The following is a 13,656-nucleotide window of genomic DNA, read 5'->3' on the forward strand; positions in this document are numbered from 1 at the left end:
AGTACAATACAGAACTGCTGGGGAGGAGCAAAATAAGGTGTTCTTTGTCCCTTGAGTTCAGCATGTCACCAGTTCCCAACATGGATGTAAATGGCGTTTAACTACAACATTTGGTATCTCCTGAACTTCTAGTGCTATGCAGCAAAAGCCCATAAACTCACTAAAAATCAGTTTAGCAGTTTTTTTCCTTCCCTTTAACAGAAAACAATTGGAAGAAATCGTCTTTCATAATACAATGTTTTCTTGGAGTCTTTCTTATTGGTTTAAAATAAATTTTATTTCTCTGTGAACTGAAAGGAAATCCTCTTAAAATAAATACCTCCTTTTTCAAAGCAGGCCTTGGGGAGGAAGGTGAGAAAGTTGCTTGGGTGACAGTGCCACAGCAGAGCAGGAGAAGGCTGCACAGGGAGAGGACAGCCAGCTGCGGTGGCTCCAGGGGCTCTGCTCTGCCAGCCGGAAGGGACAGCCCGCAGTGTCCCCGGGCTGGGAGGAGTGGGAGGAATGCCAGAGGTGCCTGGCAGGGGACAGCTGTGGGGCCAGGGCTGTGCGTGTCCCCAGGACACGGCGGGGAGGTGGCGGTGCGCGTTGCCAGAGCCCCATCTGCAGGCGGCCGCCGCCCGGGCACCCCGCGCAGTCTGGGGTGAGGAGCGGCACTGACATCGTTCCGAGAATTAAATAAACTGCCTCAGAAAACATGCCAAACCCCCGTTCCGTAGCTGCCCGCTCGACAGAGGTCAGTTGTCTGCGAGGCCCAGATGTTTGGTACCTAGAGAGCTTTGACGATGCTGATTTGAGTGCCGAGCGAGCTCCAGACCTGCTGAGGGTCTGACTGCCCCAGAACGCAGCAGCAGTGGCAACTACAGCGAGTGACTTCGTTTTGTCCTTGATTTTGGTAGCAAGATAAAATAAATTATACATGGGTGTTCAGGATAAAATAGATAAGTTAAAAAAAGGAAGAGGTAGTGCGTGCTGCGGCAGGTTAAGAGCACAGCTTGTGCTACCTGTTTTCAAGCTTTGTGGCTGCTCTTAGAAGGCGTAAGGAGGTGGGATACCAAAGATGTTTCCCTCTTGGGATATCCATGAAAGTCTTTTTCCTATCCCATCACTGTTTTCTGTATTGAATGGCACCTTCTTCCCTCTCTCACATTTACTGAAATGCGCCAAACTCAGAAATCAGGGCAGGGAAGGAGGAGGAAGGGATGTGGTGGACGGACAAGTCAATTGCATAAGCTCCACTTCCTAAGGAAATGAAGCAAAAAAAGATTCAGACACCCTGGCTGCAGTGATAGAGAAATTTGTGTTCCTGTTTCCCTTGGCAGCAGCACTGCATTGTGACAGGCCATCTTTTATCACTTCTCTAAGCAAAGTGCAGCTGGGACCCTGTGATAAATCTTCCCTTTGCTCCATCCCACTCCTGAAATAACTCAGAAGCGTCAGTGTGAAAAAGGATGTGCTGCGTTTCTTCCCCTTATTAGCTGAAATAACAGGCCTGTGATAATCTGGCCCACTTGGAAGTGTCAACCTTTCCATGTTCCATCTGAATGGATAAATGGAGCGCTCCTACAATAATCTCACAGCCTGCCAGAGAACCCATGTCTCCACTGGGTAGTTCCATCCTACAGAACAATGAAGCAAAACATTATTCCAGGTGCATTTGGCTTTTTGGGAGGTACATGCTGTGGCCTGGTGAGGGCTCCTGCTGTGCTCAGCTTCCCCATGAAGTGCATCACTGCCGATAAAACCTGCTGCACAAAACATGAGCACAAGGATTACCTGAGCAAGCTGGCTGCAGGAAAACCTGAGGGGAAATGGAGCCAGAGGTGCCCATGCTTGACACTGGCACAAAGAGAGGGCGTGTGGAAAAAGGGACTAATGTGACATCACTCTGGGAAGGGAACCGTGAACTTTTACTGAAGGCCTGTGTGCACTGTGAACTATTCCCTTCCCTCGTCCTCGCCTCAGTTTTGTCAGTGCCTGTTTCTCCATGGATAAGGAAAAATGGGCTGCTTTACTCCCACAGCCACCGTGTACCGCCGGAATGTAATTCTGCCTTTTCCTCCGCTTTTCTGCGATTTAACAATATGACAATTTCTGGGTGTGGAGAGCCCGTGTGCGGGAAGTGGCAATCCCCCCACCCTGGTCACTGCCAGTACTGGAGCAGGGCGGGCTCTCCAGGCTGGGAACCCCGGCGCAGAGCTGGCTCTACACGCCATCCCTTTTTTCACTCGGAGGGAGATCCGGGAAGGGCTCCGTTTGCTGTCCGGCGCTTCCCTCAGCCCGCCCCGCTGCCCTCACGGCGCTGCCCTCACGGCGCTGCCCTCACGGCGCTGCCCTCACGGCGCTGCCCTCACGGCGCTGCCCTCACGGCGCTGCCCTCACGGCGCTGCCCTCACGGCGCTGCCCTCACGGCGCTGCCCTCACGGCGCTGCCCTCACGGCGCCCGCTGCTTCGCGCTCCCCGCCGTGTCCCCGCGCGGCCGCCGTATCCGCACGTGTGCGTCCCGCGTGGTGCCGTTGCTGCGCAGCGCCCGCGTAAGTGGCGGCGGCGGCGGCGGCGGCGGGCGCGGGGCTGAGGGCGGCGGGCGCGGCCTCTCCCGCCCGCCGGCTCCGGGGACGATGCTGCGGTGGGGGCTCCGGCTCGTGAGCTGCGGTTTCTCCGCCCCGGGGAGCGCGGCGTGCGCCGGGCAGTGGGGGCGGCAGCGCAGCGTGCGTACCGCCGGGCCCTGCCCTGCCCCGCTCTGGGAACGGGCCAGGCCGGGTGCGCCATCGCCACTCGCCCTGCCGGCCTTCCCAACCGGCCCGCCGGGTGTCCGGGCAGCGCAGGCCCTGCCTGCCTCCTCCAGGGAATGGTGACACGGCCTAGGGGGGAGCGCCTTTCCTGCCTCCGACTTGCTCATATGCTGTCCCCTTCTGCGGCCCCGGGGGATGGAGCTGTCGCTTTCTGCCCGAGGTTCGTGCCGTTCATGCTCGTCCCATCTGCGGTTGTTTCCCCTGCAGGTTCTTACAATGGCTGAGGATTTGATAGCAGCGGTTGCCAGCCAGACAAAGAGGCTCAACAGCAGCAGCGAGGTGGTTCAAAGGCTGGAAGAAAACGGGCATCAAAACAAAAGGTTGAAGAGCGATGTGGATGAGGAAGATGCAGAGGATCAGAATAAGAAGTCACCCAAAAGGAAGATTGTGCTGTTGATGGCATATTCAGGGAAAGGCTACCATGGCATGCAGGTATGGAGTTTGGCAAGGCAGCATCTCCAGTGTATTTCTTGTTTTGGAATCTGTTAGGTTTAGTCAGTGCCTGGGTAGGGAATCAGTTGAGCATTTGCAGTGTGAAAAACCGGGGCAGGAACAGTGCATGAACGGGTTCAAATGGTTTGGTAGTAACTTGATTTTTAAAAGTCAGTGGTGCATCTCTGGTGATTCTAGGGACACTGCTTTGTCATGGCACCAGACCTGGCTGTGCAGGGTGGTCTGTGGCACGGAGCTGGCAGCCAGAGGGTGATCCTGCTCCATCTGCTGCTCCTCTCCACGTACTGCAAGCTCTGTACACTTAAAGAATACTTCAGAAGCTCCAGAGGATAACTGATAATCTTGCACACAGGCAGGGAGGGGAGCCTTTCATGGTTCTACAACAAAGGAGGTTTTTTCACCAGCAGTAAGCCTCATGCTTACAGGGACATCATCATCTTTCTAGAAGAAAAATTTGCAGAGGCTGAGTTTGGAGCAGCAGCTGTTAACTTGCAGGCACTGGAGCAGTATTGGTGCTGTTTCATGCAGCTGATGGAATCATCAAAAACCTCCAGAAGTGTTGCACAGTGAAATTAGAAATGAGCCTTTACTTGCCAGAACAATAACAGCTAAATCAGAATGATGTTTTATTAACACTCTCTGGTAAAATACAGCTAGGTTTGTTAGAGAATGGCTCTTAAGGCTGTAAAAGGGAAGACTTAAAGAATTTCACGTTTGATTAATGAAATTTCCATCTTCGTTTATCCAGTTACTGTGATTTGTTCTATTTCTTGTTTTTACTACATATGGCCTCTTAGAGAAACGTGGGATCTTCCCAGTTCAAGACAATTGAGGATGACCTAGTCTCTGCCCTTGTTCAGTCTGGATGCATCCCAGAAAACCACGGGGAAGATATGAAGAAGATGTCTTTCCAGCGCTGTGCTCGAACAGATAAGGTAGGTTGGGCAGGGCTGTGTTCTCCTAAACTCTGGGGTTTACACACCTCTGCTGCTGGGATGGACTGGCAAAGCATTGTCCAGAGGGAGCTCCAGCAGCGTTATTCACAGTGAATGTTGCTTGAAACTTCTCCTTTTGTCTACTATTAAATTAAAGTACAAGCAAATAAACTTGTTATTCAGCTGTTTCAATCCTGCAAGTGCTATCCTAGAGCTTCCAAAGTGCATGATTATGTGGGTTTTTGTGTTATATGGTTTTTACAGGGTGTGTCTGCAGCTGGACAGATTGTGTCACTGAAGGTCAGGCTAATAGATGACATCTTAGAAAAGATCAATAATCATCTTCCTTCTCACATCAGAATTCTGGGTAAGAACACTGAAATGGACATAGAAAATGTTTTCAAGAGAAGCTTTCTCCTGCAGAAGGTCTCTCTCTTACCATTATAATTTTGCTTATAAAGGGTTTAGTTTTAACATGCTTCTATTGGCTTGAAATTTGGGCTCTTCTGAACAAATCTATTTTTTGTTTGTATTTTGTTTAAAAAAATTCTTGTTGGTAGGAGTGAGATCACAATCAATTCAAAAACCTAATGTCACTTAAATCCAGGCCTGAAGAGAGTCACCGGGGGATTCAACTCCAAGAACAAATGTGACGCCAGAACCTACTCTTACATGCTACCAACGTTTGCCTTTGCCCATAAGGACCATGAGGTGCAGGAAGAGCTTTATCGGCTGGACACAGAGACCCTTGAAAGGGTCAATAAACTGCTGGCCTGCTACAAAGGGACACACAACTTCCACAACTTCACATCACAGAAGGGCCCCAGGGACCCCAGTGCCAAGCGGTACATCATGGAGATGTACTGTGGTGAGCCCTTCGTCAGGGAAAACATGGAGTTTGCAGTGATCAAAGTGAAGGGTCAGAGTTTCATGATGCACCAGATCAGGAAGATGATTGGGCTGGTGATAGCAATTGTGAAAGGTTATGCTGCTGAGTCCATCATGGAATGCAGCTGGGGAGAGGAGAAGGTCGATGTCCCCAAAGCCCCAGGACTTGGGCTGGTTTTGGAGAAAGTACACTTTGAAAAATACAACAGGCGTTTTGGGAATGATGGGCTGCATGAGCCACTGGAGTGGACAGAGGAGGAGGAGAAGATTGCTGTTTTCAAAGAGCAGTACATCTATCCTACCATTATCAACACAGAAAGGGAGGAGAAATCCATGGCAAACTGGCTAAACACCCTCCCCATTCATGACTTCAACTCATCCGCTGTTGAGATGCAAACGAACAACAAAAATTCAAAGGTAATGACTGAAGCCATTATTTTGCAAATGGAAGCTGTCAAGTTGAAACATCTCTCTCCTTTGTAACATTTTTGTTTCCCATGAAATGCCTTGGAAATGACAGTCATCTGGAGTATGAAGTGTGTATAATCTTTTCTGTTTTTGTGCACTTGATGACAGTGGAATGAACTGTACAAAGCATTGTTTTTGCAGGGTTTTACAGGGAGTAGTTGAGGGAGGAAGGAAAGCTTTAAGCACAAGCAATTTGCATAATCATAAACTGGCAACAGAAATTATGGACACAATGCCAGCCTTTGCTGTTGTGAAAGTGTTTGGGAGTCTAGGTTTCAGGTTGACAATTTTGCTTTAAATACCTGCTGACTTTTTGTATTCTCTGATTTTGGGCCAATTCTCATTTTGTTATCAGATTAGGTTTGGGATCAGGAAAATTTAGGACTAGCTCTTTAAAATTAGTCTGTCATGAGCTCAAAATAGGCCATCAGAACAACTTCTGAGTAACTTGGATATTGTGGAATTGGATTTGTGCCAGCAGGAACTCCTGTGAGCTGTAAGGTGCAATACAACAAAGGTGTAGAATATATTTTTGCCAGAAGGAAATTTCAGTTAAAGGCTGTTAAGTCCTTGAAGGATGAATGACGGGCAGGGCTAAAACTTCTGTGTAGTACAACTCAGAATAAAATAATGGCCTTTTTCATTTAACAGAGTTCCTAAAATTACCTTTATTTTGTGTAGCAAATGGAGAATGTTGCATTTAATTATGTCTACCATTTTTTGCTTGAGTTCAAGAAACAGTTTCATCACGTAATATAAAACTTAGAGCCTTGTTGAATACCATAAGCAGGATATCATAAGTTTCTCAGGGTTATTTTTGTACTTCTGGTAATTCTTTTCTGAATTCTGTATATCTGAGAGGGGTGTTTGTGACAGGAGGTCATGGCAAAAGCCACATTAGTTTGGTTAAATGGGACCCAAAGAGATGATGTGGCTCCTTTACCTGGTGATGTTGGCAGGACCTGGTGCTGCCAGGCTCCCAATCCTTGACCTGTTCCTGGAAGGAGGCAGGTTCTGCTCCCTGCAGATAGACCCGACCAAGTTTGGCTTTGGCATCACAGTTAGCACAAGCTGTCTGGGAAGGATAAAAAAGGCATGATATGACAGACTCTGCTGAGATTCTGCAGGCTGTTTGCACTTCAGTGAGCTGTGCTTGCTGGTATGTAGTCAACTGTGTGAGTGCCTTGGAGTTTGTTTTGTAGTAGTATATTAAATTGCCAGTGTTAAATTCGTGGGATTTGATGTTTTCAACAAGTGGTGGTGAGGGGAAAAACTACAGACATAGAGTCTATAGATATACTATGCTAGCTTCTCTTTATAAATACTTTTGTATCAGTCTTATCAGTTAAAATACTTGCTTAAAAAAAATACATAAACCCCCAAATTAATTGCACCATATTGCCTTACTCCTGAAGGAGTGGCTGCCAGAGAAGAACTGAGTTCAGTCTCCTTATGAATTTCTAACATCTGTAGTTTTTTCCACTACTGTGTGCAATTGACTTCACTTTTAAAGAAGTGTTAGTGAGCCCTTATCTGCAGTACAGGTTGGACATAAATTCTCTGCAGCAGACAAATTTCTTGAATCTGGCTTTAGACGATATAACAAGCTTAGCTTTTGAGGGGCTCGCATAAAACAATATTTAATTTGTCTCACCTACATTTATTTTAAATATCAACATTTCATGTTACTATCTCACTTTAAAGTTTCCCACATACTGTAGGGTGTAATTACGGAGTTGCAGATTTATGTAAGAAACTTTCTCTGCTGGTAATTGTAAGCCAAAGAACATTTTTTGTTACATGAAGCATCTTTACCACTACAGATGTTTTCTACAATAGATGGATCTATCCCATGAATTTAGGATCCAGGACTGTTGTCTTACTGTTGTGGAGGAGTTCAAAGTCAGTATCTTTGATTTAGGTCAGTCTGGGGATGTAAATGCAACACTGATAAATCATTTTGTGTTTTGCTTTGCAGAAGAGCAGCGATATCGAAGGCAGCGATGGTTGTGATGATGATTCTGACTGAACCAGCAAGTGGCTGGACATGGGACCCTTTGTCTACAAAAAGTGGCCTTTCTAAACCCAAGAATCCAGTGAAACAGGAGTTTGTGTGCTTGCAGAATGAGAACTGGATGCCCAGGAGAAGCTGGGTGGGGAAGACGGTGCAGTAGAAAAAACAGAAGCTTTTTATACCACTGACTGATTCACCTGACTGATATACTTGAAAACAGTGTAGTGGGAAAGCAGCTTTCTAAAAAAATCTTGAAATGCAGGATATCCTAATTGCTGTTTGAATAATGTTTTTATAATAATGTTTATTTGGAAAATAGTATTTTAACTATGTATAATCTCTACGTAAAGATGGGGCAAATCATTTTAATATACTCTTTTTTTATTATGAAGTTACAACTTCATGAGCTTTTGATTTTTTTAATAATTTACCTTTACTTGAACTGAATCTCCCAGCTTTTATTCTTCATGTCATCCATGGTTTTCCTATGGAATAACATGCATGACCCTGAGATTAACTCAGTTATCTACAGTGTGGTGCTAAAAATGCCCAGGTTGTGGATTCAATTCCTTTATGGGCCATTCACTTAGAGTTGGACTTGTTGATGCTTGTGGGACCCTTCCAACTCAGAATACTCTGTGATTTAGAAACTATGGGTTAGGAACTCACTATCATGCTGACTGCCATGTACTCTTTTGGTTTTGAAACAAGTTTCTGTGTTTTCTAGAGCTTTGCAGATCTGAAAGAAATGATTCCTTACTCAGTGAAAGGGCTTCTGTTTGGAATGTGGACTGAACCCCATACATTCCAAAATGAGACATTTTCTGTGGAAGGTGCCGTCCTCCCGGCATTGCCCTCGTGTGTGGGCAGGTTCAAGGATATAAATCCACAGCTCCAGGTGTACTTGGGCCTTTGCTGCCTGAGGTGTAACCCAGAAATCCTTTTGAGCCATCCGCAGGATCCAGAGTTTAATTGATTTGGCATGTGTGAAAGAAATGGTGCTGAATTCTCTGGGCTTCAATCAGGCTGGATTTGTGAACTCTTCAATCCCATCAGGCTCCTCAGATCAGGGAATGTATGCAGTGATATGGGAGGCACGTGTCTGAGCACTGCCATCCTCTGGGAATCAATTTTAATTTTCAATGTTTTCAGGAATTCCATATCCTGGAGTTGATGCTCCTTTTTCCCATCAGTGTTTAACTTCTGGTTCTTGTTTCCAGCTCTCTGGAGGTGGCAGAAGAAATTACACCCTCCTGCCTTACCAACCTGCGGAACACTATTGAAATATTGGAACAAGACTCCAAGTGTTTGGATATTCCCTTGCTTGAGTCTGTGTGGAGTCTTGCTTTCTAATTACTGAAAATAAGGAGTCAACTCTTTGTTCCCACATATAGTGGGTTTTGGCCAAAGCCTTTAATTTTATAGTTCCTTCTGGAATGATTCTTTTGGTTTTGAAGGTTTTTTTTGGGTTGGTGGTAATTTGGGGGTATTTTTTGGGGCACAGCTGTACTTTTAAAAATGATTCTCATGTTCATTTTATCTGGGTTTTCTTTAGAGCTTTTTATCATGAAGGCCTTGCTTGATTTTATGAGAGCAAGTGTATAAGAAGTGTCCTGGAGAGGGTTTCTGCTTGGATTTTCATTTACATCCCTTGCTGGTCCCTACTCTGCATTCCCTTCCGTCCAAAGCTCCATTTCCCTATGCCATTCAATCTGAAAAAAAAAATTACCTTTATCTACTTATAATAAAGGCCCCAAAGCTGTGATATGTACCACAGTTGAAATCAAAGAGAAAATTTATTTGGAGAGAGAAAAAACCATGAATAACAGTAAATAATAATAATAATAATAATAATAATAAATACTTAATGGTCGCGGCTCCCCCTCTGTGCGGGTGGGAGCGCCTGGCGGGGGTGTCCCCCCCGCGGTGGGAGGTGAATGGTATCGCCGCGCGCGGGGCGGGGCGGGGCCTGGGGCGGGGCGTGGCCAGCCGAGGGGCGGGGCGAGGGGCGGCCGTGAGGGGGCGCTGCGGGAGAGCGCTGCGGGCCCGGGGCGTGAGGGGAGCGCGGGGCGGCTCCGGGACATGGGGGTGGCACCGGGACATGGGGGTGGCACAGGGGGTGCGGGGAGGGGAGCGGAGCGGTGTGCGGAGCGGGTCCGGCGGTGGCACAGGGGATGCGGAGCGGGTCAGGGTGTGCGGGGGTGGCACAGGGGGTGCGGAGCGGGGACGGGATACCGCGGGAAGCACGCAGCGATGTGAGGGGCCAGGGAACCGCGCTCCCGGTGCTGCTGAGCCCTGTGTTAGCGCCTGCTCTCTTCGAGGCAGCACCGACGCCGCGTACCGGGTTGGAATGTCCTTTACAGCATGGAGCATCCCGCCCCGCTGCTTTATGAAACGGGAGGCTGGAACTGGCAGGAGTGACAGCAGGCAGCCTCCTCCTGGCACAGCTCCCGTCATCTCCCGTGCGTGTGGCAGCACCGGCCTCTCCGTGAGTCCCTGGGCTGGAGAAAGCCAAAAGCTTGACAGTCCTGCATCTTCAAATTACAAACATACCCAGTCCAGACTCAGAATGAGCTGCAGGAACCCTCCAGGTCTGGCTGCTAGAGATAAAGCAAATGGATAAATCTACTGGGACGGTAAAGAATTTTAGTCGTTAATTCGGGTTAAAAGGTCAGTGACCATTAAGATCAACTCGCTTTGCAGTTGTGCAGGAAGCAGTTCTGCAACCATAAACCTCATTTTGTAGCAAAATAAAGTGAATGTAAAATTTAAATCAAGACGTAGGAGTGCATAGACCTTTGGAAATGGTAGTCCGAGGTACCATTTTATTGACAATGAGATACTTTATTAGGTTAACTTTATTTCAGTTACAAAATAGTACTTCAGAGAGAGACTCATGATTAGTTCTGACAGCAAGTAAAAAAAAAAACCAGTGACGGACTTTAAAATAATGCTGGTACATCTAATGCTTATATTAATGACTTAAGATTAAGTGTAAATTTTAAGCTTTGTAATTAAAGATAATTGCTTTAATGAGATTTTCTGTAATTGTAACATTATATCTAATAACAATTGTTACACATTTTAAAAACCCTCTGGAGAAAATCTTAGAGATCCTAGTAAGTACTGCACATCTCATTTTCCATCCACTGGGTTTAAATTTGTACCCTCTGAGCCTAATTTGTTGCTTTCCTTAATTAATGTTGCATGAAATTTTCCCCTTTTGGTCATTTGATACCCTGATAGAGATTGGTTGTCAACTCTCTGCAGGGTGTTGTTAGCAAAGGTTCAGGAGTGGATAAGGACATCTTAGACTGGCATGCTGATTGAGTCACACCTTCAGAGCTTCCAGGCAGGCAGGTGTACTGGGGTGTGATGGAAAGCTGATTTCACCAGCTATCTAACAGGCTGGATTGCCACTTTCTGTGGTTCTCTTTGTCATTTTGCTATTTTCTTTACTGAAATTGCAATTTTTAAAAGTCTCTCTGCAGGTGGAATGCCTCCTGTCCCTCAAGTGGCTCAGCAGATTAGCCAGGAGGAAAACCAGCAGCAAAATGGACCAAATTTGTCAAGTTGGCTTAATTCCTTACCTGCTGCACATGACAGGAACCCAGTTCTGCCCCAGCAGGTACAACCAGCAGGCTGGGATGGGAACAACGTGCTTGTGGTCCCAGCTCCAGTTCCCTCACAACAACAGGTATATTTGTAAATTATACAACATTTATATTATACAACATTAGTTTATTATCTTGTTTGGAGATTGTTGACCTTTGTATTTTGTGTGGAGACTTTGTGGATGGCGGAATTTATCACTCCAGCCTGGGGAGAAAGGAGCAAATAATTCCAGTAGTTTTTGCAGGTGACTTTGCCAAGCCTGATAATTTGCTTCAGACAGCTGTGGCGTAGCTCATCTGGGTATGAATCTTTCTTTACAGAGATACTTTTTCATTTAAATTTAGAATGTCTGTGGATACCTGTGGCTTTCATTTGGTTTTAATTAGTGCTGCAGATATACATGATTTTTCTTGAAGAAAGGAAAGGGGTGAGGAGGAATCAGACACATTCTCTAGGGAGGTAGCATTTGTTCTATTGTAATAAAGTCCTAGAAGGAGATTTAATTAAACAGAATCCATTATTTAAAATTTTTATGCGCCATTTTAGAATAAAGGAGGGGAAATGGCAATGAAAATTTGTGCTGCTTGTGCTGACTTGATAGCAGTTGCAGGATGCTTACATGTGTTAATAAAAATGACAGAAAATAAATGTGTTTTTATATGAGCTTTTTAGAGAATTTTGTCCATCTGCCATCTGGCAAAGTATTTAAATTCTGTGAAATTTCTCACTGAATCAGCCAGCACTTCGATGAGATTTAGGGGTACTATACCTTAGGAGGAAAATCAGAAGTTATCAAGACTGAGTAGCACTGCATCCCAAGCTCCTCTCCTGATTTTTTGTATTACTGCTGCCTCAACGAAGTCCTTCAGAGACTTTACAAAAAGCTGCACAAAATGCATTATTCATTGTCTTTTAATAAAGTGTGACTTCAAACACCATGGAATGTTTCCAAGGACTGAATAATCATTTACTGAATAATCATTTCTATTGATTATCCATGTATTTTTCATAGTGTCTGTCTTGGTTTTGTGTTATGCAGTAGGAAACATAAGTTTAATTATGTTTATTTGAAGGAAAATGAAATTCTGCAGGGAATAACAGCACTGAGGAAAGAAGGTTTATGGTCTCTGAAACCTCTGCCCAAACTCAGCACAAATCATACCATGTTGTTATGAAAGAAATGCAGTGGATGGCAACTGACTTTTTTTTCAAGAAAGAAGATGAAAGATGGTAATTGTCAAGAGAGTGATGTGAATTTGATATTTTCAACCAGAAAAGAATAGGCAGCATTTTCATGGTTAGGATGTGATCACTGAGGATCTGGGAGTCTGAGGTTGCCTTTCCACTGTTTGTAAACTTTAAACAGTACTCCTAAAGGGATTGTAATTTTTTTCTTCTTTAGAAATTTGCCTTTTAGATAGAATTGAGCAAAACCTTAAAATAATTTTATGGTTTTATTTTAGGGTTAATGTGTCAAGGTGGTAATAGATGGGTCTGGAATACCAGTTCTACAGAGGCAAATGTTCTAATTACGAGCATTGAATTAGCTGCAGATATAGCTTATCTTTTGAGGGTGCTGCCCTATTTGTGACTCCTGGTAACATGAGCATAATGCTCCATTTCCATGGTGTGGGTTCTTGGAGCCTTTTAAAGTAACGGCAGCTGCTCTCTGCAAAGTCACATGACACGTGGCTCTTCCAAGTTCCACTTTAATTCTGCCATCAGCTGGGAGCTTTTTAGTCATTCTCAGATACTGTGGTATTATTGCTATTATTTTGTCTAAACTGCATCTGAATAGTAGTAAAATATTTCTTTAGGTTTTGTTTTTTCTTTTACTGTAACTGGAGTACACAGACTGGCCTCTCTTTGATTTGATTGGGATGGAAAACCAAATTAGTTGCTACAAAGCACAAATGCTGCTAAAACTGAAGGTAACTGGAAAGTTTATTGAAGACATCTCCTGCTCCCTTTCATCAGCCAGACTTAAGCCAGTGAAGCTCAAACCAAAAAGGTATGTAGTGTTCAGGTGGTTGGTTTATTTTTTATTGAATTTTTTTTTAAGTAACAGATGAAAAAGAGTAATATTTGTGAGGGCTGAGAGGGTTCATTCAAAATTATTTGTTACTTTTTTTATCTTTTGTTTCCAAACTGATCACTGCTAAAGACTTTATGCCTTTAAAGTCTTCTCCCTCAGTCTTCTGAGGGAAAGCAGAGTGCTTCTTACTGCTTAAGTTCTTTTCATTTATCAAAGCTCAGTTTTGATCTTTCTGGCCACACTCAAGAGTTGAAGTCACTTGCGGTTTTGATCAAACACTGAAAATTATTTCTGGAATAGAGTTTCCTAAGCAGAATAATTAAATCTTTTCCTTCTAGTTAGTTTTCAGATGTACTTGCAAAACACTTAAAGATTTTTATTTTTTTGGGGGGGGAGGGAAGGACAGAAGGAGAAAAAAATACTCTGTTAAATTTTGGGCTTTTTAATTTTTTTTTTTTT

The 13,656-nt window shown here is 44.8% G+C and overlaps 1 protein-coding gene across 3 annotated transcripts; it reads left to right on the plus strand.

Moving 5' to 3' along the window:
• The first annotated feature begins 1,798 nt into the window (after positions 1–1,798).
• On the plus strand, positions 1,799–9,354 carry PUS1 (pseudouridine synthase 1). Of its 3 annotated transcripts, none has more exons than XM_058851479.1 (6): positions 1,799–2,531; positions 2,997–3,221; positions 4,040–4,177; positions 4,442–4,544; positions 4,785–5,482; positions 7,512–9,354. In XM_058851479.1, the coding sequence occupies exons 1-6, from the start codon at positions 1,809–1,811 to the stop codon at positions 7,560–7,562; spliced, it is 1,938 nt and encodes a 645-aa protein (XP_058707462.1). In that variant the 5' UTR covers positions 1,799–1,808; the 3' UTR covers positions 7,563–9,354. The 3 variants fall into 3 exon arrangements, with proteins under 3 accessions (XP_058707462.1, XP_058707464.1, XP_058707463.1); XM_058851481.1 differs by having other exon boundaries at positions 2,521–2,623; positions 7,512–9,350; XM_058851480.1 differs by lacking the exon at positions 1,799–2,531 and adding an exon at positions 2,545–2,705 and having other exon boundaries at positions 7,512–9,351.
• Positions 9,355–13,656: the final 4,302 nt, after the last annotated feature.

This window comes from Poecile atricapillus, chromosome 16 (assembly GCF_030490865.1).
Source record: "Poecile atricapillus isolate bPoeAtr1 chromosome 16, bPoeAtr1.hap1, whole genome shotgun sequence".
Classification (NCBI taxonomy): domain Eukaryota; kingdom Metazoa; phylum Chordata; class Aves; order Passeriformes; family Paridae; genus Poecile; species Poecile atricapillus.